Source organism: Anguilla anguilla, chromosome 18 (assembly GCF_013347855.1).
Source record: "Anguilla anguilla isolate fAngAng1 chromosome 18, fAngAng1.pri, whole genome shotgun sequence".
NCBI classification, from domain to species: Eukaryota; Metazoa; Chordata; class Actinopteri; order Anguilliformes; family Anguillidae; genus Anguilla; species Anguilla anguilla.
The window spans coordinates 21,276,316-21,304,029 of record NC_049218.1 but is presented as its reverse complement, the minus strand read 5'-3'; the positions used below and the strand labels follow the sequence as shown (position 1 = coordinate 21,304,029).

Below are 27,714 nucleotides of genomic sequence, written 5' to 3'. Positions count from 1 at the left end.
GGAAGAAGAAACTAAACAATAAGTCCCAGCATGCAACTAAAATCTAGCATATGCGCAGTCCTGACCAACGTTGTAGAAGTAGAGGTGACCCCCCCTGTTTCAATGAGAAGTGGGAGTGAATAGCTGCTGAAGATTTGTGGCTGCAAAAATGGTGAATGCGTTTTCTGAAAAGTGTTATACTGCTGTGCAGTGTCGGAGCTTGTAAACTAGCGGGAGAACTTGATTGCGTGTCTATAGAGTGTAAAAAAACAGACGGCTGCATAGATATTTTATTTTCAGTGTTAGTTGCCTAATTAGCTTTTCAGCCGCAGCATCAACATTTTTAGACAGCAAATGTCGTTCGTTAACTCGTGTTAGGAATGTAGTTTTAATTTCTTATTGCCTTAGGATGTCTAGTTTGTTTGGTTTTTAACATTCGTGTAGTTTTTTATTGCCAAATATGGTAATTCACAGCTGTAAATCAGATTATGCACAGAATTAAGAACTTTAGAGCTGCAGCCAAACTGACACATGCGTGGTTTTATCTTGAGATCGATTGACGACGAACGTAATCCATACAAACGTCAATTTAAACTGCTAGGTAACTAGCTAATTTATTCATGTGGTCGTGGGAAGCTGCCCATTGTTTTTTGCAGTTGATTAACTCCTTGACTAACTCTGTTTTGGCTATTCAAAGCTTATCGTAGATATTTGTTTCAACAAGTAATCTCCTTCATTCATTCATGCATTTAGACACAGTTGGCTGGCTACATACGTAGCTTACCGCAAGTACAAGAAATGTACAGGATGTAGTTACCACCCTATTCGTAGTGTGGTTACATGGCTACAGATAATATAACTGCAGATTGGTACACAGATGCCTAGATAGTTAATGCATGTATTTGCATTTAGCTAACGTTAGCTGACCAACGCCGGAATCATTCTTCTACTTGTTGGCTGGCTAATAGGATTTAAAAGCGACGGATTTGTTTGCCAGTTTATAAATATCTTGGTCTGCTAGGCCACTCGGATGTCACTGTCCAAACGATAGAAAAGTGAGCTCTATTTTTAAATAATTACACAGGGACCAACAGCGTCAGTTTATAAATCTGACGTTATTTCGGTCGCAATCAGTGCATCTACAGAACTCCTGTTCAGTATTATTATTTCCCCTTTTAACTGCCGCGTGCAGTAATGGCGTTTTTAGTGTGCGTGCCTCATCTTTTTGCAGACTGACCCCATTAGAGTTTTGGTGACGGGTGCTGCTGGTCAGATTGCCTATTCCCTTCTTTATGGCATCGCGAAGGGTGACGTATTCGGCAAGGATCAGGTAAGAATTGCTTCTCGTTTACGTAATCTCATGCAGTAGTAGAGATTTACAGATTAATCAAATATCAGTGAAGTTTTGAAGGCTTTTCAAATGTCCAGATTATTGTCGACGTCAGATAATTCCATGTTGTACACTACTGAAAATTAATCTCCAGCCTCGATTGATAAATGGGCACCAAATCAGGGAAGGGTTTGGGAGACCTCATTGCTGAGAGTCCAATATAAAAATACATCTGTAGCATTGGCTGGTATTTTGCATATCTACCATAGTGGTGTTCTTTTTGAAAACTGCAATGCCTGGTTTGTGCTCCATTTTCGTTTATGTAAATGAACTACAGAACCTGTTGTACCTGTATAGCAAACTTGAAGACATTCATGTAATTATAACCTTGTTAATGATGATGACTTGTGTCCCTTTTATAGCCAGCCGAACCTATGTTTTCTTTACACACTGAAGAGGGTAGTTCTGCCAAAATATTTGTATCTTGTTCCCCTTCTGCATAAGAGGATAAATATGTTGAAAGTGACATTTTTAATCTTGTTGTGTGCAGAGCATTTCTTTTGGATTATGATTTAAAAAGAAGCAAATTGTATTTTCTTTTCTAATCACTTCATGTATGGCTGTGATGTGTCTAGGTAGCCTTGGTAGATGTCTTAATTTCTCCTCTCGCTTCTCTGTCCTGGCTAGCCAATCATCCTTGTCCTGCTGGACATCACGCCCATGATGCCAGTCCTTGATGGAGTGGTCATGGAGCTTCAGGACTGTGCCCTCCCACTTCTGAGAGGTAGGCCTGTCTGGACCAAGCGGCCAAAATTGACTTTATTTGAAGCTAGCTTCCTGGTCTTGTTGAGAGACTGTGCTCTCTCTAGCACCAGTGCGGTTGGCTTTCAGCCACCCGTTTCAGTGCAAGTCAGTGGTACCAATACAGTCAAAATACAACATAATGGGAGTTTTTTCTTCCTCTAATGTCTCCCCATGTGCCGATATAAATTATTGTCACACGCTCGGTGGATGACAAGGGACTCGGACTTAATGACCATATAAGGGTCCCCCTTTTGGCTTTGGCATCTTTGGCTCCAATTTGTACAGCATGGTGTGATGAAAACTGCACTTCAAGTTGTTGCTGGTGTGTGATTCATGCTTATACTTGTGAGGCATGCATCACCTACTGTAGCAAGTCTTCTTCTGTCAGGTATGTGCCATCCACAGGAGAAAATTAAAGTATTTGGTGCAATAAGGAGTAAAAATGGAAAAGTGGAGGAAGACAGGACATTGTACACACAAAACAAATCGCCATTTTCACGGTGGTCTAATGTTCTACTGTTGATCTAATCTCTGGTGCTCCTGCAGAGGTGATCCCAACAGACAAAGAGGAGGTGGCATTTAAGGACCTGGATGCTGCCATTCTGGTGGGCTCCATGCCCAGGAAGGAGGGCATGGAGAGGAAGGACCTGCTGAGGGCCAACGTGGCCATCTTCAAGTCCCAGGGGGCTGCCCTGGACAAGTACGCCAAGAAGACCGTCAAGGTGACTGACACAAAAGAGGCGGGGCCTGGAATTCGCATTGCGGTGCATTCCGTGGCCACTGCTGTGTGGCTGTGTGCTAGCCTTTTGCTAACTGGGCAGTTCTTTCAGTTGCTCGCTCGCATACATGCATATATTTGGAGGGGGGTAATCAACTGGCTCTGCACACTGCAGACATGCATTTGCCACCTACCTGGGCATTATATTTAGTGCTGTTTCAGAGCTGCTGCAGTGAGCTATCTTGCGTATGAAATGCACATTGTATCGGGGTTACAGTGTTGTATTTGTGAACCTGGCAAACAGCCCACGGTCTTTCATGTCTGAGCTCGTCTAACTCCCTCAAGGTCACCATCTGCTGTGCTCTGAAGCCCTGTGTAATGCCGGGCTTTGACAGTCTTCGCATGAATGCGGTGTTGAATTGCTCATATCGGCTGTCACTGTGGGGCTCGTAGGGAATTTGTACCCATTCCTCTTATGGCACCTCGTACGTTTGGTGCGTACACGTGCATTTAGAAGTAAAATCATTTTGGCGATGGCCATTTCCTTTTACACGGTTTGTTCTCACTGTGATTGTCACCGTGTTTAGAAGTATTGGTGCTGATATGGTGTTGGTTTTGACAGTTGAGTGAGGTTGTGATATGAACATGGGAAATATGTACCTTGGTCCAACTCTCAAGTGATAACAGGCATTATAGTTTGGGTAGCACATTGGTTTACATTGAAATGTTGCTCATTTAGAAGAATGTCCCCTCCTATACATATCATATAAAGAAGTAAATGATTTCTTTTTTTAGCACCGTGTAACCATTTAGGGATTTTGAGTTTTTTCCATCCCTTATAAGATTGACAGTGGTTTTATTTTTTGAACTGAAACTTTAAGGAATTGTGTTAATATTTTAATATGTGCTAGTTTTATATCGACATTTTATAGTGCTTTCAGTTGCCCTCCAGAGAATGCTTAGAGTAGTGGTGTTGAGGCTGCATTAACCCCATGCCAGTCAGTGACTTGTTTTGAACCAATCAAACGGTTGCCCACAGCAGAACACAGTGATTGGCTCTGATCATTAAAGAGGTGAAAGCTATCAATTTTAGCTTTGCCCCCCTCCAAAAAAGCCTTAGTCTTTCAGCATTGGCTTAGATCTTTTGCTGCATTCTACATTACACTACACTACATTCTAGAATGTGGAATGGAACTGGGCAGTTTCCCACATTTGTCCCTCTACTCTGTCTTAGGTCCTGGTCGTTGGAAATCCAGCAAACACCAACTGCTTGATTGCGGCCAAGTCTGCCCCATCCATCCCCAAGGAGAACTTCTCCTGCCTGACCCGCTTGGACCACAACAGGGCCCGCTCACAGGTGGGACTCTCTCTGCGTGCCTGAATGCATGGATGTCGTCATTTGTCTTTGGAGAACATTTCAAAATTGAAATATTTAAAAGAACAAGGGAAGAATAAATAGCAATAACTGTATACCAATAATAAATTGATAAAGAGTAGTGCCATTGGATGAAGCTATACTTCGCAGTTATCTGACGAAGTTAGGCCTTTCTACAGTTCACTTATGCTTGTACCCTTTGGGATAAATGAGCCTTGCACCCTAGCAGTCTTTAGCCTGGGTAATCCGTGCCAATCCTTGGAGGGTAGGGTAGCTGTGGAAATTCTGTACAGTGGGGAATATGGGTCGTTCAGTATAAAGGACACTTTAATTGAACCATGATTCTCATGCAATACAGAAGGGGTTAAATGAATCACCTCATCTGAGTGCAAATATTGTATGCATGACTTTGTACAGTTGAGTGAGTTGCCCTCCGTCTCTCGGTTTGTGAATCAACAAATTGTAAAGATTTGTTGAAAACTGGCTCATTCCTTCACGCTTCTGGAAACCAACCACCATATGTGCAGTCTTCTCTGTATTGTATTCAGAGAGGGTGGTTTGAGATGTTTTAACGTGTTCGCTCTTGGATCCAGGTGGCCATGCGTGTTGGCGTGTCTGCCAACAATGTGAAGAACATCATCATCTGGGGGAACCACTCCTCCACCCAGTACCCTGATGTCCACCACGCCAAGGTCAACTTCCAGGGCAAAGAGATGGCTGCCTTTGATGCTGTGAAAGATGACAGCTGGATCAAGGGGGATTTCATATCTGTGAGTAGAGCAGCTGATGGCCTTGTGGCAAACAAAAAGATAACGTGACTACTTGGAGCATGAGTGCCAGTGTTTCAGTTGCAACGACTATTACTTTGGCAAGGTGATGTACCATTTTTAGTTAATACAAGACAATGGTATGGATTTGGGGATACACTTTTTGTGTTATCGCCTTCCCATCATGCTGTACATGTCCATGAGATGAGATGCTGTGACCAGCGGCAGTGTTCAGAGCTGTGATTCCCCCCCACCCCGCAGACCGTGCAGCAGCGCGGGGCTGCCGTCATCAAGGCCAGGAAGCTGTCCAGCGCCATGTCGGCAGCGAAGGCCATCTGCGACCACATGAGGGACATCTGGACCGGCACCCCCGAGGTTAGCGCTTAGCGGTCTCCCCCAGAGAGCTCCTTAGGGTGGGAAAGATGGCGTCGTGCGGAGCTGGGGCAGAGCTTTCCGAATGCACTGTCACAGCGGACGTTACGCGGCCCTCTGACTGAATGACCTTTGTCCCCTGCAGGGCGAGTTCGTCTCCATGGGGATCTATTCCTCCGGGAACTCCTACGGCGTGCCCGATGACCTCATCTACTCATTTCCTGTTACAATCAAGGTAAGGCACCTGCCTCATTCCCATCTCCAGCATTTTATTTCTGCCAGGGTTTATTTTACTCCACTCAAAATGGTACTTTTAGTATGTAGTACCTGGCAAGGTGCTGTTAAAATGTAACGCATGTTTTTTCCTTATTTTGATTTTCCTTAATTTTTGAATCCCTGGTGGAATTCCTTATTTAAAAAAATTAAAATAATAAATGACATGGAGCAAATGACCATGATTTTGGAAATGTTCTCTGCCAGTCAAAGCAACCGCCTTTTACAAATGGAAAAATGTAACCAGAAGGAATGTACACTTTGGCCTGAAGGTGTTCGTTTTTCCCGTCTCAGAATAAGTCCTGGAAGATCGTGGAGGGGCTGGCGATCAACGACTTCTCGCGTGGGAAGCTGGACGCCACGGCCGCGGAGCTGGTGGAGGAGAGGGACACCGCCGTCTCCTTCCTGGGCGTCTGACTAGCACCCGAAAAACCAACGCAACGGCACTTAGACACCCCGAAACCTCCTGACTCGCGTCTGTAAAACACTCCCGTGTGCGTACGTGTGTATCACCGTCAAGCTGTTACATTAAGAAATTTAAGCTCGATTTGCCAGACCTTGTGTCAGCAGCACTTGGGGAATGCTCTTCAGCAGATATCAACGATGCACTAGCTGTCCAGTCATTGTAATGGCTACATCTTGAATATAACAATAAAACCACAAAACTGTGTAAACTGGTGTGGATGATTTTGGTTTGGTTATTTTGATTATTCTGAACACATTGGGTTCCAGGCTACTCCAGAAACAGATGAAGCTTCAATACGAGCCTTTAACTGCTTGTGTACCTGGGATTGGCCCCTTTGAGATTCCTTTCAAATATGTTGTCATCTTTTTTTTGCTCCTGGTCTTTTCAAATGTGTAAATTTTGGCTTGGTCCATACATTTTAGACTATTAAATGGAAAAAGAATTAACAAGGACACTTCATTTCTATAGCAGTTTAATCTGCACACAATGAATGAATCCAGTTCTGGAAGTTCTGAGAATGCCATTTTAATTTAACCATAGCAATTGTGGCCTTAGTGATTGATGTGCAATAATAAGGTATTACCACATGATGCCAGTAGAGACCCATTTGTGATCAACTCTCATACCTTTGGTTTTTGTTGATGGACAGATGGGATTCATCCTGTAAGCAACGAATAAGTCAGCGTTTCCGTAGAACAAATGTAGATATTAACATTATGATATTTTAACCAACAATATTACACATTGAAACATTTCTCTTTTTTAAAAAAATCATGCGCAAATATGACTTAGTATGCCTCGTAAATCACTTTTAAAGTGCAATTGCGGATATAGTGTGTAAGGGATGACATTTGAAATGGTGAACTATGTAGGGTATTGCATGGCCCTGCGGCGACGTCCTGCTTGCACTTCTCATACCATGTTGAAATCTTCTGCTGAAGGTTCCAGCGCCACCCGACAGCCAGAAACTTCTTTCTCCCCAAGGCCCGCCTCTGAGCAACGGGGACAAATAAGAACGCAGAATACAGTATACAGACCAATTGGATCGTTCTGAGTATGCGGGTCGTGGGGACTAGTGAGAAAATGGGACTGGACCATAGCAGGGTCGACGTGATTTCAGAGAACTGAGAGCATCCTGCGTCTTGCGAGCCGAAGAGGAAGGAGAACGAACGAGTCATTCTAGAACGGAATGTGATCTCTATCAATTTGATGAAAAAATGACCTTTTATGTGATGTGTAGTGTAAACGTGGTCATTTTGAGCTAAGCATATTACCCTGGGATCTGCCCCGAAGAAACTCGATAATAAATATTAAAATAAAAGGTGGGTTCCAAGCCTGTTAGCCAGCTAGCTATGAAAAATGGGTGTTTCAGAATATCAATGATACACTTTGCTTACCTAACGAATAGCAGGTGGTGTTTTCGATTATGTGGTCCTCAAGTGTATCGTGCGTCGTTGGGCTTTTGGTTTGCTTTATGTGCAAACGTAATTTATAGATCACAAGCGTTCTGCCGCTAGCCTACTGCAGATGATCAGTGAAATTTTACTAGCCTGACTAGCTGTAGCAAACTGCCATGTACATAAGATGTCTACGTAGGCTACTCTGGCAATAGCTTTAAAACGAATATTTGTTGTAAGTAGGTAGTTTTGGTAGTATTATCCTGTAAGACAGCTAATGTCAAGTTTGCCGCAGCATTCGACAGAAGAATCTGTGTCAAAGGGAGAAAATTAAGGCAAGACCCAATAAACTGTTATGCTCCGATGTCCCAGCTGTCTTAAGTTCAGCTTTGACCCAACCAAGGAAATGTGACGTGTTTTATTTGATAGCAGAGGGGGTTGAGTCGGAATATCATTACAAGCTCATTTGTTAGCCTAGTTTTAGCCGTACCTACTAAAATGTCCCTTCCTTGAAATAGTAGGTTTCGGGGGCGTTTCGTTTGCTCCAGTCCATTGCGATTGACGTATGATCGACCGAAGGTCGTGGTTTCTCTCCCTGTAGCTGACCAAAGTGGGAGGAGAAAAAATGTGTTTCATTTAAAAAGCATTTTGCCTAGTTTTGTTTATTTCTGAAGAAAATGGATTGGAAGAGGTTGAACTAGGTGCATTAATGAACATGTATCTCCAAGTACCATGTCTGCGCTAAAAAGTCACTAAGAAGCTGCTGTCAAAATAAGGAATAATATTTATAAATCACATTTGTTCAGATTGTTTGTATTTACCTTATTTATTTTATTTTGACATTGAATCCGGAAGTAAAAGTAAACTATCCGCATAGTTTATCAGCTCTGATTGCCTTTGATCATAGGTAATCGCGTTAGACTTGCATACGGTTTTCATAGACTAGCTACAATTACCGAGGCATTGATATGTCTTTCTCCGTTGAAGGTAAGTTTCTGATTCTGTTGATATATTCGATTATCTACAAGTTATAGATTATCTTTCTTTGAACTGATGAAAATTAAGGATGTCTCATAAGGCTAGTCACCGTCGGCATTGAGTTAAGTTAATTACGATGCCTTGATCATACTGGTCCAACTTGAGATTCGACAGGACTGTCATTCTTGCCAGCCTGTCGCTCACAGTTGTTCGTCACAAATACGATTATCAATAGCAACAGTAAGTTATTCCACTACGAGATACCTGAATGAATCAATAGCCTAGCTGTAGCCTACTGCTCGGGACCCGATCGTCCCATCTCTCTTTCTGCGTTGCGTACGTGTTGTAATCTGAGCCTAGGAATTTGGTTGACAAAGGTATATTGGCCCTTTGAAGTAACCGATTGCGTTCCATTTTCCCCTCGAAGTGTCTTTAGTTGCACACGGCAGCTACTGCGGTGGCATGACAGTTTGTGTTCTGCACGTATTCGGGACAGAATTTTAAAATCAAGCTTCCCATTATATTGTACGCAGCATTGCAATTGTTCTGCGCTATGATTCAGATGAAGAAAACAGCGTTTTCTCTCACACCATCCGACCTTATAATGAATAGTGAAACGTAATTTTAGTTTTTATAATTAACGATAGACCTATAACTGAAATTCAGACCAGACTGAACAACGAAGTGAATAATGTCAGTAACGTTGCTAAGAACTGGGGTGGAATCGAGTATAAAAAACCTGCAAGTTTTAATTTCAAAATTGAAATGGACGGACTGTATTTTTAATAGATATTCTGGCAGTTTGTCTGAATGGCTTTAGTCGGAACAGCTGTCCTCCAAGCTGTACTTATCGGAAATATGGGAAAAAAAACAAAACCCAAAACAAAACAAGGAACTATAAATGTAGCACTATGTAGGGTATAAAGCCTACTGCTTTATAGATTCTACACAAATTTGCGAAAAAATATCAATGAACGAAGGGGTAGTAATGAGTCTTAGGTAGGTAGACTACTTAACGGCTTACTCAAGGTTTGTTTGGGTTGCCCTGAGAGAGTTCAAGAGAATTAAAGTTGAGCATAAACATACAGTAAGTCACACCAAAAAGCTCATGGAATTGCTACTTGCTGGCGCCTTTCTTTATAAAATTAAAGTTCAGACTGCCTACTCCAGGGTGCTCAAGAAGGGCCAATCAGTTTCAGGATTTCGTGCCAGCTTCTCTTAATTATTTAATTAGCTCAATCATATCTCGATCTGGAATTTGTGTAAGCACCAACTGAAGCTGCACACTGCAAGGGTATCCAAAATATTTCACTGTGCTGACATGCAGGAGTGAATCAGTGTAGTTTGTAGAGCTGTCCGAAAACTAAAACTAAGTTGGAACAGAACGCATAAATGTAATAAGGGATTTATCACAGCAGTTAAAATGGGTTGGGCAGGTTACAGTTGAGGTAATAAATTAACTGGAATTGTGGAAGTCCAAATTGTATAGTTCACTATAGTTGCAGTTTAGAGGGGCCAGACGATACATCTGGAGCTCAAGGCTGCATCAAGGCATGGGCATGAACCAGGGGAGGAACAGGGCAGTTCACAGCCATGGAGCGAGGGACAGGGCTGGAGCGATCCCGTGAACTCCGGGCAGGGAAACAAGGCTGGAGCCGTCTGTGAACATACAGTGTAACATAGGTGGCTGTAAAAATGAACAAATCGGTCCGTCCACTGTGAGATCAACCCAACCCAATTTGATCTCACTTTTGAAAGGGATGATTAAACAATGAACTGAAAGAAGAATGAAGGCAAAAGAAAGAGAGAGCTGAGACATCCCTTAATCATGGGGAAAACTAACCTGTTTTTTTTCTTCCTCGAATCTTGCGTCATTAAGATGGGAGAATGCATGTTTCATGGACGTGTTTCTTCCGGGCCAGTGCGTGGTTTAGGAATCTCATTTCACACTAGAATGCCCATGAGGGTTCAGACGAGGTGTGTCAACAAACAATCCTTCTATGTATTTCATTATTAACATAACTCCTTCCCTGTGTGTCATGTACAGTACATGTAGGCTACAATTCACCTGCCCCGTTAAACTGCTCTCATGATTTACTGCGGATCTCACCTGGTCCCAGTTGGTACAAAGATATCTCTGCAGAAGATTCCGGTATCTTGCAAGGACATTTCCATAGTTGTATTTCACCCCTCTGGTGAAACAGTAGTGTACACCAACATTTTTATTTTTATGATCACCTTTGTTTGTCTCTTCTTTCCTCATCAGGCATGGTAGTGCCTGGCAACCAGAAAGTAGATGGTACATCTTGGTGTGGGGATTGTCCAGAGGGCTGAATGCTTGGCTGAACCTTGGCACCCATTTTGCTCCACAGATTTGAGAAAGACGTTGCCCAACGGCAAAATGGCGGAGTTTCAGGAAGTCATGCGACAGCAGCTGGAGACCTCCATGCACAGGGAGCTGGAGAAGCTCCTGTCCACGGCCAAAGGAAATGAGGCGGAGGTAGGTGGAGCTCTGAGTGCCTGGGGGAGGAGCCACGCTGCTCATTATAAATCGCACAATGTTACCTGAGCTGAAGTACACCAGTAACAGAATAATGATGAGTCATGTTTTTGCATGTGGTAAAATGCTCTGGTGATGCACTTAAATGAATATGAGTTTAAAGTACAGACTGTCAACTTAAATTTGAGGGTATTTCCATCCATATTGGGTGATTTTTTATAGGAATTACAGCCTTTTTAATACATATTAGGCCCACTGTCTTATGTGAACCAATCAACAGACATTACGTTCCACACCAATGCTATGATTGGTTCAGGTCAGTGAACAGTAATGCACGAAAGCTCTACCCTTTTGTGGCTCACAAAAACGATGTCTCCTTGCCATATACTGTACAAACAGTCCTGAATAACTATGAGGTGAACCATGAGAGCAGACTCCACAAGCAAAAGTTTGCAGCAACATGAGGAGGACCGATTGCACGGCAAATGTGTTGCTGAGGGAGTCCCACTTTTGAAGAATTGGGATAGGCCCCCTTTGCCGTGTCTCTGGTTGGCGTCGGGGCGCAATGAGGCCGCCTGTCCGAATCGCAGAGGGGTACGGGCTGTGATTCATCTCTGTCCGCTAAATCTCCTCGCCCAGAACCTTCTGTGGGCCTGGCTGATGAATGGGCTGTCAGGAGCAGGAGAGATTTCACAGTGCTGACCGACATCCAGTTCACGCAGCAGAGACCATCGTACGATGATCTGATTACTTCACTTTCTCTGCCCAAGTGTGCTACTTTTAAGCCTTCCAGACCCCTTCCAGAGAAATGAAGCTTGGATGCTCCGTATGGATCCTCTTGTTTTGTTTTATTTTATATTTCTCTGTGTGACGGGCTTTGGCTGCCCATATGGTTGTAATTTGGTCCCCCAGCTGTAGCACAGAGCGCTCACAGGAGTGATACATACTGTAGCGCTGTGCTAAAGCTCGCGCTCCGTCTGTCGCCTGCACACTGTTTAAAGCAGAGCCTGACACTAAGCAGACCCCCTGGTTCCTGACTCACGCTAACAAACGCTGAGTTCAATGGGAAATGTATTCATTCATTTATTTATTTATTGCCTTACTTTGATAGGACTGAAGCTTTGTAGCCACAGCCACAATGGAGTATATTAACTGTGTGAGCTCTTATTGTTGGTCATGTTAGAATTGAAAATCTGCTGAGAAACCATTGTCCCTAGTGTCTTGGTGATTTAAAAAAAAAAAATACACTGAATTCATGAAGAAGGGGATGAAAATACTTCATCATGTAAAGGTGTTTGAGTGCCACCTTTAGCTTAGTGGTCAAAATGTTGTTGGTCGTGTTACTGGCGGATTAGGTTTAAACACTCTATAGCATTTGGCCCTGCAGTATATGTTTATGGGCATTTCTCTCAAAGGGAAAATAATGATTGAGATCTGATTAGGATCGCACAGTGGGGGTTATGTCACCTATTCTGTCTTTTCTTTCTAGGTTTCCAAAAAGGACTTTGAAGGCTTTAAGGAGCTTTTCCACCGATTCTTACAAGTGAAGGGCCCTTCTGTGGACTGGGCGAAGATTCACAGGCCCCCCGAAGATTCGGTGAGTGTGTTTTTTTTAAGGTCACCTCACTTATTCCTGACGGGGAGTAACTGATGGCATATTTCACCTCTTAAGTCACTCCATCCCTTGTGTTGCCCCGCTCAATGACAGTGCATCTGAAATAGTGGAGCGTGAATGATCACATCGGGCGCCATCTTGTGTCTCCCAGTTTTAAAATGCTTGAGCGGATGTAAATACGGAAATGAACCGCCTCTGGGAAGGAAGTGAGGGTGAGCTGCGTTTTCAAGGTAGAACTCCTCCGTGAATTCTGAACGTGAATATATGCCATTGCCACCGTGGCTGTTGAGTGCTCAGTCGAGGTGATGGAGACAGTGTTGAGGACACAGGTGCCAGTGTTGGATTCCCTCTACTGTCCTTCTGGCCAGTAAGCTGCTCTCCTGTGGGCTGGCAGGCCCTGCTTTCACAGTCGAGGGGATATGTGAGAAGGAGTGTTAGAGAAAGGCGGGATGGATGGATGGATGAATGAATGAATGAAAGCATGACTTTGATCTAGAGGAGACGCGATTACAAGTGCCTGTGCGCCTTTGTGTGCTCACAAATGTGCATATCTGTGTGTGTGCCGTACGTGCGTGTGTCTGCCTGAGTGTGACTAGCCCGAAGCTCTCTTGGAGAAAAGATAATACAAAGTGAAAGTGTCATTTTGCACGTTCATGGGTAGGAGGCGTGTTCATCGACGCAGAACTTACCCAGCAGGACCGTCCACAGCGCACATTCAACAGGATGGAATGGGGCGTCGAAACGGAGCTAATACCTGTGTGATGTCATTGCCTCGCCCACGTACTCCTGTGCGCAGTGTGAATGGGCAGGTCATTAAAAACCCCGCCTCCTCTGCTTTCCAAAGGCCTTTTGTTTGTTTTTCCAGGGGCTGAATCGAGGAATTACACTGAATGCCCTCCCTCACGCATTCAGAGAGTTAGTTTCAACTCCACCAGTGAAAACTGACTGTGTTCATGTTACGAGTTTTATTGGTCCAGAGGGAGGTGAGATGTTGTGGAAAGCTTGATAGGGCATTGCGTACTGTAGAGCTGAATACAGTTGCCATTTGGACTTCCATATCTTCTGTGTAATATTTAGTTTTAGTGTATTTTTACAGACACACAAAGTCTTGAGTACACTATTTCCACATACAGAGACCTACCTAAAGTGGAGTTTCCATTTACTGTATCTGTACCTCATGTCGTACCTTTGTTTATCTGGGCCATTGCCAGATTTCCTTACATTAAAGGGACAGTTCACTTTCATTTCAGTATAAGCTGCTTTGGAGCTCCCTGCATTTGTTTTGGCTTCAGGCCGCAAAGTTAAGAATGCCCAATTGCAAAGCAGCAGGACATCGTAAAGCATTTGTAAATACCCAAAATGTCCTTCACTGCACATAAAAATTGTCTGGGCATGAAAACATACACTAAAACTGAATTAATATACAAAAAGCCCCAGGTAGTTAACGATCACTTTAATATTGTCTAAAAATAACCATTTTCCATCGTAAAATCTAGCCTATATCTGGGTCTTGCAAAACGAGATTAACGTTGAGGAGTGCTCAACCAAGACTTTGATCCTTGCTCACTATCGTCTAGAGAAGTTTTTATGACTGCTCATACCTTAGATGAGGTTTAATATTAAACAGTAGTGGAAAAGCCTTCTCGGGTGATCTTCAGTAAGAAATGACTGTCCATTGTGCGCAATGTGATAATGAGGTCCAGTGACTCATCGTTGAAAAGTGACGGTAACCCATTATGACTCAATTTTGAAATTTGTTTAAGATTAAGGCTAAACGAGTAATTAAGGTTGTGCTCAAGACAAAACAGACAGACGGGGTCCTGCCTGACTGATGGCTGATCTGTGGTCAGCTGGGAGTCTCTTGTCTCTCCGCTTCTTCGGATCGATGTTTTCATTTATACTAACAGACTGGCATCTTCTCCTCACCACAGATTACAATCAGGTTGAGCAACACTCTGCACTGCTTTCTAATGCTTTTGCAGTGTTTGCTTTCATATTATTATTATTATTATTATTGTTGTTATTATTATTATTATTATTATTAGTAGTAGTAGTAGTAGTAGTATTACTCTCATTATTGTTGTTGGTTTATTGTTGATAATTATATTATTATTATTGTTCATTATATACTGTAGAGTTGTAGGTTACCTCACCCTTTAACAGGTATATAGAAAGCCAGGTTCCTTCCCTTTAAATCTTCATTGAGTCCATCTCTGGCTCCAGTAACACTCCAGGCATACATCTGTTGTCAACGAAGCTCTCAGTGAACAGCAGCGATCCTTACAGCAATGAAATACGCTCAGTGTGTGCTCAGCTTGTTCTGGCATTCTTTAGCTTGAGCGTAGGCAGATCAGATCTTCCAGGATGAGTTTGATAACCCAAGTGGAAAACATGTCGCAGTGTTGTTTGGCTGTGTGTCAGGCTATTTCCCCCTACACGTGATGCATTATATTTTATGGTCAGAGAATGGCTGTACTTTCCAAACAGCCTTTTGCCGCTTGATCTCACCGTCCCTCCCCTTTTGCTGCTTGTATTTATTGGGGCTGTGTACTTGAACTCATTGAATATAATTTTTTTCATCATTAAGGTTATTCATTTATTTAATTTGTACCTTGGATGTGGCAACGATCCGTAAAACACAAATTATTGTTTTGCTTATTAATGTGGCACACTGCAATTAAGGCTTTGGAGGGCTATGTGTTCTGAATCTAATATTGATTATGTACGCCTGAAGAGGGCCTAGGTGTGAGACCCTGGGCAGTTTTACCTCTTGTCTTCTTGCCTGACTGTGAGCTGGACTGAAGCTAAAGAAAGGCTAAAGCAGCTAGCTGTGTTTGGGGTGTAACAAGTGGCCTGGACAAGGCAGACACGCTTTAATGCACCTTTGTGTACTCTCTAGCTAATTGGCTCTGACTTTGGCTCCGGTGTAGAAGTTTAGCTCAGCTCAGCTTTGAGAAAGCAAGGGGTCTGGGTCTGGGAGTTTTCCTCTCTCTGTAAATGAGCTGTTTTTTCTTCTTTTGTTTTATCCCTGGTTTATACTCCCCACCCATCCTGGTCTGTTTGGAGCCTCGTCTCTCCCGTTTGCTGCTCAGAGCTCCGGTTTGTTTACTCCCTGGTTGAAGTGCTGGAGGAAAAACTTCAGGCCGCCTCCAGCCTCGTCCTCATTTATTGATCAGTAGTGGAGACGGAGGAGAGCGCTCTTTGCTCACCACCCCCCAACCCCCCTCCCCCACATCCATCCTCGCTCCAAAAATTCAGAGCAGCTTCGGTCCCGCTTGACCATATCGTTGTCGATATTTGCTGTATCGATGTTTGTATCCGCATTCCGTTGCTAATGCAGTGTCTGAAATAGTGTTTTAAACAAAGTGTCGAGAGTCCCGTAGAGTAACGCCTCTCCGCTGGGGCAGGACATCCTGCGACGTGCGCTCTCTCGCCTGGCACGTAGCGTTCATTGGCAAATTCCAAACGTTTAACAAATTTAAACTCAAACCCACCCGTTCCCTTTCAAGACTTCTGGCAACTGTTTAAATCCTTTAAATTCTCCTTAATCTGCACTGCCTTTTATCATGACGTGTGGATCACAGCCAAGTGATTCACCCAATGGACCCTCCCTCGCTTCTTATTGGTCAACTTTGAGATAAATGACCTGCTCCTCCAAACTGATAATACATGCCTGTGTGACCTGGAGACTGTACTTTAAACCCAAGAACATATTTGTTTTGTTTTTTTTACAGGTCCATCTGCTGCAGCTATAATCCATGTAAGGCAAATGGGTGGCTGAGTAGATATCCTGGAGTTTACTGCATCAGGCACATTACAGCTCAGTACCTCACACTTCGCTCTCACGTTTGTTTGGGATATTAAGATAATGTCCAATCGGATGGGCAGCCTTCCCTCTGCACCAGTGGTCTGTTGCAATGTGTGAACCTTAGAGGGATGTGCTGATGTGGGGTAGCTTGTGTCACCATCACTGTCAGGTGATTGTCAGAATGTACTTGGAAGTCTGAATCGAATTTTCAAATTTTGGTGACCAAGCGATGAACTTGCAGACGCTGAAATGTATGGGAGACCGGACCTGAGGTGCGAGGTCGCTCAGGTGACCCGTGAGCAGTCACAGTGTCATTACAAGGGAAACAAAAGGGCCAAGTCTGCTCTCTCCGGCTCCAGGTCTGTAGTTGGTATAATGCTCGCGTTTGACGAGGGGCTTCATTCAGAACTCCCAACAGCCACAGTTTGTTTTTACATGGCCCACAGGGCCCCCTGTTCCACTGGAGTAATGTCTCGCCGTGTTTTCGGTTATCCTATCCCTCTCTCGCCGGCGTTGTTTCGCCACCCTCGGCATATCGGTTGCGCCAGAGCGCGACCCCCAGCAGCCGCGTCTCTCCCCTTGGTGGGGGGTGGGGGTCGGAGGGCGAGGGCAGTTCGGATGAGCTCCTTCCAGTGTGTCAGTTTTAATGGCGGAGGCCTGACACTGGCTGCCCCTCGAGGGGGGTGGGGGGGTATGGGGGGCAACTGGGGGTCGGCTGCAGGCACGTGGGGTCGGGGGGGGGGGGGGGATAAAGCACCCTGTTGGGACGGGATGCACATGGCTCCCATTTCTGCTTGTGTAACCACCCCCTCCACACACACACACCTTTCTCTTCACCTCCTCCACATGGGGCCCTTTTTATTGGTGGAAAGGGAGCCAGAATGGGATACAGGCTATGGTAGATTGGTTTTTCTTAAGTCACCCGAAACAGAACAACCCCCCAGCCAGTAGGGAAGGAGATTCAAAGCGCCTTATATTTCATTTGAATTGGGACTTTAGAGTTGTATATGTGTGTGCTGTATGGCCACCACTGACCCGTACGTCATGGATATGGGGCCCTTTGAAACGGTAGCTGCCCTGCAGGGACTTTCTCCAGGTCATCGCCTTTGGCCCGTTCTTCTGTCCACTGGCATCGCATCCAATTTGACAGACCCTTGGCTGAAAGTCCTAACGTCTCATTCACTGACTGGTGGTGTCGAACGTTACGTTTGGGCTGTGAACCACATTGACGTATCACATGTAAACTCTGCAGTAAAGGTGAATTATACAGCTACAAGAAATGGTATTGAATTGTGGAAAATATGTTGAAATAATATGATGTTCCATGCTTTATAGTCTTACCAAAGATTTTATAAGCTAACCACTCCTGCTTTCCTTCTGTTTGGTAGCCAGAGTTTCCAGAGCTGTATGCACAGTGGCTATTACAAAGTGATGCTTTAGATTGCACCCTGTCTTTTAGAATACAGAACTGAGTACTGACCTGGAGGGTTTATGCAATATAATCTATGGCCTTCTCCTCTGACTCCCACCTGGCCCAGAGGTCTGGCCTCTGAGAGCTGAAGATTTTGTAAGAAGGCCACGTGTTGCGTCATCAGGCTCACCCCTGCCTGATGACGCCCCCCCAAAGTTAATGTTCCCCCCCCCCCCCCCACGTAAACATGTCAGCCGCTGACCTGGAACCCCCCTGGGGGTTAAACACGCTGGTGCTGAGGTTGTGTCCTTGCCCCCCCCCCCCCCCCCCCCCCAGATCCAGCCCTATGAGAGGATAAAGGCCAAGGGGCTGCCGGACAGCGTGGCGGAGAGCCTGAACAAGCTGGTGGTGGTGAAGCTCAACGGCGGCCTGGGCACCAGCATGGGCTGCAAGGGCCCCAAGAGCCTGATCAGCGTGCGCAACGAGAACACCTTCCTGGACCTGACCGTGCAGCAGATCGAGGTACGGCTGCGAGGGGCGGGGGCGCATCCCATCAGAATCCATCAGAATATGATGGAATAACCAAAGGGTACCCAAGATCCACTGCAGAGTGCCCTGTACTGCATTACCCAGAATCAATGTTGCATTTGTCATGGTCCTCTGCAAACTGCAAATATTGCATTACCCATGATCCTGTGCAGAGTGCCCAGTATTGACTCATGACCCCCTGCAAAGCATGACCAATGCTGCATTTTCCCCAAGATCCCCCCAAAGTGGCCAGTGTTCCATTACCCATGATCCTCTCCAGAGTCCCAAGTTTTAAATTACCCATGATCCTTTTGAAAAATGCCCAGCATCGCATAAACTGTCATCCCTCTGAATGTAATCTTACAGTTCGATTGTCATTTCCTCAGACTGTTGAGAGAAAGAGGGAACTCCATAAAAATACTACGTTGAAGAATTTCAAAATTGCAACCACATGCAGTTCCTTTTCCCCGCAGTAATCTTAGCTTCATTTAAATTTCCTAAGCGCGCTCACATTCGCTTAGTTATTCTGCTAATGTAGAGAGGTTCCCTCAGCAGCCTCCTGTGAGTGTGCTAGCAGCTCGCCTCTTCTTCAGTGTCCTGGGGAAAGAGAGGCTCTGTGTTTTGGGCCCAGGAGGCCAGGGGCTTGCCTGCAGTTCTGTAGGGGAACAGAGCGCCTTCTGTGTGCAGGAGAGGGGGGGTTGTTGGGCTGCCCCCCCTGGAGCCCACCCCCCTCCTCTCCCCGTCAGTTACGAATACAGAGCATACTCTGTCTCATACCTCATCTTAACCTCAGCTAACTTTTTAACCATTCAGATATGGCCGAATGAGCTCCAAAGTGAATGAACTCATCTAATAAGGAAACCAATATCACGCGTAAAGGCTTGTAAACATGCTACTGCTCAGTGACCACAATATTTGTTTTTGTGCATTTTAGTTCAGAGCAACTGTACACAGTGCCAGATCATCACAGTGTAGTGCCTGACCACAGAAAGCCGAATAAATCATATTAATAAGGCAATGTAGAGCCTTTTCAGGATCTCCAAGCAGTTCTCAGTGAAGGACACCTAGGAGCCTCCTCCGGGGAAAGTGTTTGGTTGGACACACGTGCGTGCAAGTCTTCCTCATAAAGGCAATCTATGTGGAGCATTCTTGGTTCTTCCAAATACGACACCTCCCCATGCATTCTGTTTCTAATAAAATTGCTGTGGGTGAGAGATTTGCTCTGGGTTTAGAGACGTTTTCAGTGATGAAAGAATAAAGAACCATGACAGGGAGGGAGGGCATGTTTTTTATGATTGTTTGTCCTGTGTAGCTCTCTGACAGCCGTAAGATTGAGGGAAATTGTCGAAGCTAGCGTGGCAGTGTTGTATTGCACAATCACAAGGTGAAGCTGTTATTGCACAACACAACGCAGCGCATGCTGACAGGAACGTCTGAACTAAAAGGAGGAGTGCATTCCAGAACGCAGGACGCTGTATGCGTGTAATCGTCATGTTGACAATGGAGAGCCCGTTTTTAAAAATAAAGTTTCTTCTCTCATTTACCCCTCTCCCACAGCACTTAAATAAGACCTACAACACAGATGTGCCCCTCGTTCTCATGAACTCTTTCAACACCGACGAAGACACCAAGAAGATCCTGCAGAAGTATACGCACCATAGAGTGAAGATCCACACCTTCAACCAGAGCAGGTACAGCCCCTCTGAACCCTGCTAACCCCATTCAGACAGGCCAGCCTTGGTTTGTCATTAACGCAGAGAGCTGATCGGCATTCGCTGAGTGACGGCTTCATTACTCATCCCAGTGGCACGCCCACCCGTCTCCTCAGCATTACCGTCCTGGAGGGGGGGGGGGACCCAAGGCTGTGACAGAGCGATGCTGTCCCAATGTGATTTACAAGCTGGGCCAACACTAAAAGCGGGCGGCATCAGCACGTTCTGTCCAACTAAAATTAGGGTATGGCCATAAAAAGACAAGTCAAGCGGTTATGAAATGGATATATTTAGTGTGGGATAATTATTTTATCTTTTATCCTCGACTGGATCAGTCAAGGGAATTCTTTGCAATAAAAGGCCAGCAGCTTTTATTCAGTAATTTAAAGTGGAGAACAATTCACAAAATGTGTAACTCCAAAACTCGTAATTGGTAAAATTAGGGGGAAATTACTTTATCCCTGGCTTGCGGCTTCTACTGAGGTTCCAAACAGTGACCTATTCCAGAAGATAATAACCCACGGTATCTACAGACTTAAGCCATAAAAATAGATGGGAAAAGCACTCAAACCATAAAAATAGCTGGCAGGAGTATTTAAACTGTCACATTTAATTCATCCTACCTGTTGCATGTGCTTTGTATTCTTTGGCATATCTGAGGTATACAGTGCCTTTGTTTTCAGACAGTACCTGCAGCTCAGTATTTTGGGTTTTTGGAATGATGTGGCTGCAGAGAAATTAGTGGCATTTTCGGTGGAGGGAATTGTTGACCGGGTCGAATTCGAGAATGCTTTTGCCGCATAGCAGAAACGGGGCCTGTTTGTTCCCAGATCTTATGCCGACCGCTTTGTAAAACCCAAAAATCCATCTCCCAGCTACACAAGACTGTATAGTGTGGATTTTATGCATTCCTCATAATGCACTGTATTGACCTGTAGTCGGTACCCTTTTAGCAATAACAGGATGTTAAAAATGAATGAGGCTCTGCCTGCAATAATAGGGTTGTGTTAATATTTGATGAGGGGTTTCTAGGAAGAATTTGTCACAAGTCTCGCTTGCCTTTGGGAAGCAATTAAAATGCAGCTGTATATCGAACTTCGCGTGTAAAAATTTTGATGAAATTTGCGTTTCGCCCTCTCAGTGAAACTCCTCGCTGTCAGGTGAAAAGAAGCGGCTGGCGACTCCACATATATTGGTAGTCTACACCCTCCTCAGACCAACAGAAGGATAGCGCTTCGACCAGGACCGTGATACACACAGGGAATTGGTATAATGATAAATTGGGGAGAAAATGGGACAAAAATGGCAACAACAAAAAAATTTGAGGAAGTGCAGGGGGTCAGACAAGCTCAGAGGCCTGAAGTGCAGGGGTCTTAGGACGATGCTGGTTTTCTTTGGTCGGTTTGGTTAATCTCAGACAGGGCATTATCCTCAGACAGACATTTTCCTAGCAGCATTTGGTTTGTACTGTAATTACCCTGACTTTCAGAGATTATGGTACATGTAGTTTAACAAACGTTTACCGGTAGACAAAACAAACCTGTCCAAATCACCCTTTGTTGACGGTTGACGTCTTGGATACCACTTTAATGCGTAGCGACTGGACTGATGCTCCTCCCTTTTCAGTCATGCGGATTCCTGGCACTTTGACTCGCTTCACCTGCCAAAGAGCAGCTTTGATGTGGCCACTGCATAATCCCATTAACAGTAACTCTAACCAGATCTGCCAGTACCACCCTGATCTCTGACTCCTGGCCGTAGTCCTCCTCCCCCATTCGTAAAGAAGCGTTAGTGCCTGTTCCTCTTCCTCCTCTGCGGTAATGATGGCGACAGAAACTAGGCAGCCGGAGATGAGCAGCCGGAGTCCCGGGGAGCCATGGGGTCTGCTTGCTTCCATTTTCACCCCAATTGTAATAGATCAGTTCAGTGCTGAGTGTTACTGAAGTAACCCAGTGGCCCCTTGGGCTCTCGAGGGCCGGGATTGGCTGCCTTGAAGTGAACATTTCCCAGTAAGCTTCCCACATTACCAGCTTCATAAGCTTGTAATCACCTTGTTATTTTTGTTTCCCATGGTGGGTGCTTTGGCTTGAATGCAGCCTTTGTGGGGTTGTTTCTCTGTATTACATTGGATTGTTGTGGGGGGCGGGGTGCAGGGATGTTAATGGCTGCTCTCTCCCACACTTCTGGCCTTGCTCCTCGTCTCCGTCAGGTATCCGAGGATCAATAAGGAGTCCCTGCTGCCGGTGGCGACGGACCTGGAGATGACGGGGGAGAACGCGGACGTCTGGTACCCCCCGGGCCACGGGGACATCTACGCCAGCTTCTACAACTCGGGCCTGCTGGACCAGCTGATTGCCGAGGGCAAGGAGTACATCTTCGTCTCCAACATCGACAACCTGGGGGCCACCGTGGACCTGCACATCCTCAACCACCTGATGAACCAGCCCAACGGCAAGCGCTGCCAGTTCATCATGGAGGTCACCGACAAGACCAGGGCCGACGTCAAGGTGCACTGCCCCGCCATCCCGCGGTCCCGCTGTTCGTTTCCGACTGCGTTTAAGGCACGGGGGACCACTTCCCTGCCTTTTTTCCCCTCCAAATTCATTTAATTTCAGAAATCATTTGCCTGAAAAATAGCCTTGTTTCTGAAGGTTTGAATGTAGAAGGTGAATCTTTATGAAATCTTTCTTAAAAAACATCTGTGAAGCTGTCTGGTGTCCCGCCCTTCTGAGACTCTCGTGCTAAGTTCTGTGTCGCCTCCTGCTGCCCATTTCAAATCCGGGCTGCCCATGGCAACTATGCCCATTGGGCAATGCATCATCGGCCATTACATCACCCCGAGCAGGGGAGGGTGTCAGTTGGCGGTGTAATCCCCAGGTCCTCTGTGATTGGTCTGCTTCTGTAGTTTGAGCAGTCCTCTGGCGCAGTAACTGCACACCTCATGCTCAGATACACAGACTGCACATGCTCAGTCTCTTTCACAGTCTCAAGTCTGACGCAAGATGAATATAAAATAAATGTGGTTTACCAGAAAGCGAGTGGTTTCATTAGCGTACCGTTAGAGTGACGCAAGGCCAGGGGCCGTTTCGCCGAGAGCAATTTCACGAGCACCACTGGAAGAGCAAAGCAGATAGCTACGTAGCGTGGGCTGCTCCACACCACTGGAACAGCAAAGCGGATAGCTACGTAGCGTGGGCTGCTCCACACCACAGAACACTTTAAAACACAACGGTGTCTTGCGAATGCAGCTACTTGCTCTGAGACATTATTGCACTGTAATAATTGTAAATCTTTACTCTTTAAAGAAATGAACAAGAGTGAATTTAATGGCAGGCTCTGGCACTGCCTGCTGTTATTTACAAGAGCAGCAGGTTTACTGTTTTTCGTTACGATTTCCATAGCACATTTTTTCAGTGCTTGAATGTCACTGGGCGGTGGTGTAGTATGGCTAAGGAGTTGGTCTTGTAACCTAAAGGTCACCAGTTTGATTCCCCATTAGGCCACTGCTGTTGTACCCTTGAGGAAGGTGCTTATCCTGCATTGCTTCAGTATCTATCCAGCTGTATAATTTCTATGTAAAAAGTCGCTCTGGATAAGAGCGTCTGCTAAATGCCTGTAATGTAAGATAATGCTCGTTAAAGTGAACATTTAAAAACTTGTCTTAAATATCGGCCTGTGTTTGAGGAGTGACGCTGCCTCTCCCCTCGCAGGGCGGGACGCTCATACAGTACGATGGCAAGCTGAGGCTGCTGGAGATCGCCCAGGTGCCCAAGGCCCACGTGGACGAGTTCAAGTCCGTCACCAAGTTCAAGATCTTCAACACCAACAACCTGTGGGTCTCCCTGCAGGCCATCAAGAGGCTGCAGGAGCAGAACGCCATGGACATGGAGATCATCCTCAACCCCAAGGTGACAGTTTCCTGCTTTAAGGGCCACCAGTATAGCTCCAGTGTTAACAGATTTAAGGACCATTGAATGTTTTGTGGGCATGGGGGGAGGGTGCAATAGATTTAAAATATCAGTCTGCTGTGAGGTAGCATTCAGTGAATGCTTGCTGAAGTTGTATGAAGTTCTTACAGTGCCTGTAATTATTGGTAATTGATTCATTTTTTAAACACTCAGATTTTATAACGAATCTCTCTCCAGCTCCCAGTACTATCTCAGTAGCTCGCTTGGGCATCAGCTTCACAAAAATCCTAAAATGTGAACTAGTCATCTGCTAGGCTATAAGCGTGGGACAGGCTGCATCTTTGTTGTAAGATTTTCTTGGAAATTGGACCCAGGCTTCTGCCAGTTACAGCAAATTTGACTAAACTGACAAACCCTTAACTGGAAAATTCCAGACCTCTGGTCACCTAATCAGTTGATAAGCTACACAATCCCTCTCGATGCTTGCCCTCCTTGAGGCCGTAGGACCTCACTGTAAGTTTGCATTTGACCTCCCATGCTAAGGTTGAATAAATGCAAGTTTAAAATAAAGGGTGAAGTTGGAAGTGAAGCGAACAGAACAGCTTTGCGAGCAGACCTGGCAAAGTGCAGAAGCACCGGGCTCACCAGGAAGACCAAGGCCCTGTGGAGCCAGGCTAGCGTGGGCACCTTGGTGTTTTCGCTGGCTGCATCAGTCATGTGACGCTTCCACCCTTCTGTAAGGAGCTGAGCGTAGTTTCCGCGGGTCACTGCAAGCGTGTGAACGCTGTCTTCTCTCCCCGCGCCGGCCTGCAGACCATAGACGGTGGGCTGAACGTCATCCAGCTGGAGACGGCGGTGGGCGCGGCCATCAAGAGCTTCGACAACGCGCTGGGCATCAACGTGCCACGCAGCCGCTTCCTGCCGGTGAAGACCACGTCCGACCTGCTGCTGGTCATGAGCAACCTGTACAGCCTGGAGGCCGGCTCGCTCACCATGAGCAAGAAGAGGGAGTTCCCCACCACGCCCCATGTCAAGCTGGGCAGCTCCTTCACCAAGGTAGACCGCCTCGCTTTACCTCCTGTTACACTTAGACCAGGTTCTACTGGGTTCTGCTGGGTTGTACTAGGTCGTAATTAGCTCCATTGAATGGTAAAGAGGTATACTAAGATGTACGCAGTTGTACTGAGTTGTTCTGAATTGTACTCAGATCTACTGAGTGGTACATACGTTGTTTTGCTAAGTTGCACTGAGTTGTACTGCGCCATGCTGCTCCGAATTGTGCTGTGCAGGGATAATTCCCCATGGAAATGGGCCTCACATTGCTGCAGCTCCTCTGTTCTGCTGTGCTGCACTGTACACATAGATGCAGATGCGGTCTTTAATACAGGTGCAGCACTGCAGCCATATTGTAGCATAGTGTATCACAGCACACTTCTCGCCCTTTCTCTTGTCTTACCTGTCGATTACTTGTGGTTTTGTGTTTGTGGGGGAGCCCAGGAGACGGGGCGGGGGCGTGTAGGGGTGGTGGGACATGGGCTGAGAGGCAGCAGAACGCCACAAAGCAGGACTAGCACAGACGCACCATTGCCTGGCAGACTGTGCGTGATTTGAGCTAGCGTCCCTCGTTTCCTGCCGTCAACAGGACTGAGCTTGAGGAACTGCCGAAGCCCGAATGGCCGCCCCTCCTTGGAATAGGACAGGGTCATTCCGGAGGGCCTGATTTATCCCTCTCCCTCGCGCTTTCTGTTTATAATCCCAGGGCATGCTGGGAGCCCCTCTGGCCTCTGCTCTGGGAGCGCTTGCTTACCCTGACCTGCAGTAATCTTTAATGAGTCTCTCCCACCCGACATGAATATTTCTGCACACCCGCCAGTGCTGCGAGCAGAGCCAACGGTCATCACAGCTCCTCTCCTCTCAGGCATCCTTCAACGATCTTTGCCCCACTGATCGGATCCCATCTTAGGCAGCAAATAGACATGCCTCCATACAGTGTATGTAATCTCTGTAGTTAGATTGCCCTTGCCTGGCTCAAATACCATACAGTTATGCTTTTTTAATTGTGCTCTTTTATTTTTTAAATGTCCTTTTAGCCTCCACGTTTTTTTTTGTTTGTTTTGTTTTTATTAAAATGTCCAAACATCCCTGGTCAGCACAGTAGAGTGCAGGCTAGCACGCGCACGCAGGTACACTGCAGGTACTTTGCGGTATCGTTGGCATAATGACTCTGATCTGGGAAGAACCCTGCCCACTGAAACCCTCCCTCCCTTGCGACAGCCAATCATACATCGGGCATAGACCGTAGGGTGTGGCTTTGCTGAGAAAGCAGTTCAGTTCTATAGCTGAAAACTCCTCAGCTCCATTCTTCGTCAGCACCCCGCCTCACCTCACTGCCCGCTTACTGTAATCCCCTGCAGGTTCAGGAGTACCTGACCAGGTTTGAGAGCATTCCAGACATGTTGGAGCTAGATCACCTGACCGTCTCTGGAGACGTCACCTTCGGAAAGCACGTGTCTCTAAAGGTGAGCGACGGCCGTGCGACATGTATCTGGCTCCCTAAATCAAGGCTGTCCGCACGCAGCGTCTTCAGTTTGCCATTCGACGTTTGTGAAATGAGGGCCAGCTTAATCATTAGCCTGTTATTATGAAGGCCTGCACTGGCTTGTTTTGTTATCCGAATGTAAACCTCAGACTCTCCGTCTCTCCTCTTCCCCACCAGGGAACTGTGATCATCATCGCCAACCACGGAGACAGGATCGACATCCCGGCCGGAGCCGTGCTGGAGAACAAGATCGTTTCGGGCAATCTGCGCATCCTCGACCACTGAGGCCTTGACCACAAACCCCTCGATTTCAGTCATGTGACCCAGAGACAGTTTCTAAAGGCAATCATGCATTCTGAACCATAGCAGAATGAGCGGGTGGTGGCATTCGGTTTTTTAAATGTTATTTTAACTTTTTTTATTTGTCCCTCTTCATCGATGACCAAGTTTACACACATCTACCATTTATGATAATGACTGTACAGCCCCTGTGGTTGTGTTCCTCTTCAGAGAGTACATGGTCAGTATTTTTCTCCTTCTCGTAGCGTGTGTCTCTCGATACGGTACTGTGCATTACTGTAGGTTTAACCGCCATGTGAAAACACAAGAGAATAGCAGACTCCAAAGCGGAAGTTACGGAAAGCAATAAGTGTTTCAGCTTTATGTTTTCCCTCAGCAGAATCCCAGTTCTGTTCTGAACATGAATAAAGTGCAATATGGGTTCTACGTACATCTATGTGCTTTTATGCGTGTGTGTGTGTGTTGGGGGGGGGGGGGTGATTTTAAAGGTTACCATGGGAACATTGTGTACATGTATTAAATTACTTAAAGGAACATTGTAATGATAGTGAGCTAGCTGGCGCAAGGCAAGCCATGGCAGGTGTTCCCATATCAAAGGCCATAATAACCTTAAATTATTACTGTACTCTATGTGAGGTTCTCCCGAATACAGCTTTCATAATTTCACCTTTTAGAAGGAGGACTGTTGGAGAGACCGTGTGGTTCTGTTCTTTTGTCAGAAGGTCTTTCAGAGCTGCTCCAGGCCACTGATGGTAATGTTCCCGTGTCGAGGTACTTCTGAGGCAGTGCAAACGAGCCTGCCCTGCTTCGTGGATCAGCATATCGGGAACTTCTCTGGAAATCGCTGGCTTGCATTTGCTTTTTTTGTAGATTCCATGGTACTTGGTGTTTGCATCAAAGTCTGAGACAGTAATTAATTTACATTACATTACAT

The 27,714-nt window shown here is 45.7% G+C and overlaps 2 protein-coding genes and 1 long non-coding RNA gene across 4 annotated transcripts; 2 read left to right on the top strand and 1 right to left on the bottom strand.

The window, feature by feature from the left end:
* Positions 1–31: 31 nt before the first annotated feature.
* Positions 32–6,297, top strand: mdh1ab (malate dehydrogenase 1Ab, NAD (soluble)). The gene is made up of 9 exons (XM_035400070.1): positions 32–151; positions 1,211–1,309; positions 1,997–2,093; positions 2,660–2,835; positions 4,066–4,188; positions 4,800–4,976; positions 5,235–5,348; positions 5,491–5,580; positions 5,913–6,297. Exons 1-9 carry the CDS (start codon positions 149–151, stop codon positions 6,033–6,035), a joined length of 1,002 nt encoding a protein of 333 aa, XP_035255961.1. The 5' UTR covers positions 32–148; the 3' UTR covers positions 6,036–6,297.
* A 242-nt stretch (positions 6,298–6,539) lies between these two features.
* Positions 6,540–7,962, bottom strand: LOC118217893. The gene is made up of 2 exons (XR_004763332.1): positions 7,482–7,962; positions 6,540–7,076 (listed from the first exon to the last, which is right to left on the bottom strand). It is a non-coding gene; the product is annotated as an uncharacterized LOC118217893 (long non-coding RNA).
* Positions 7,054–27,210, top strand: ugp2b (UDP-glucose pyrophosphorylase 2b). 2 transcript variants are annotated; one of them, XM_035400069.1, is made up of 10 exons: positions 7,054–7,406; positions 10,832–10,959; positions 12,449–12,556; positions 18,130–18,315; positions 19,879–20,012; positions 22,243–22,540; positions 23,744–23,941; positions 24,755–24,997; positions 26,356–26,460; positions 26,658–27,210. In XM_035400069.1, exons 2-10 carry the CDS (start codon positions 10,861–10,863, stop codon positions 26,763–26,765), a joined length of 1,479 nt encoding a protein of 492 aa, XP_035255960.1. In that variant the 5' UTR covers positions 7,054–7,406; positions 10,832–10,860; the 3' UTR covers positions 26,766–27,210. The 2 variants fall into 2 exon arrangements, with proteins under 2 accessions (XP_035255960.1, XP_035255957.1); XM_035400066.1 differs by lacking the exon at positions 7,054–7,406 and adding an exon at positions 8,052–8,468.
* Positions 27,211–27,714: the final 504 nt, after the last annotated feature.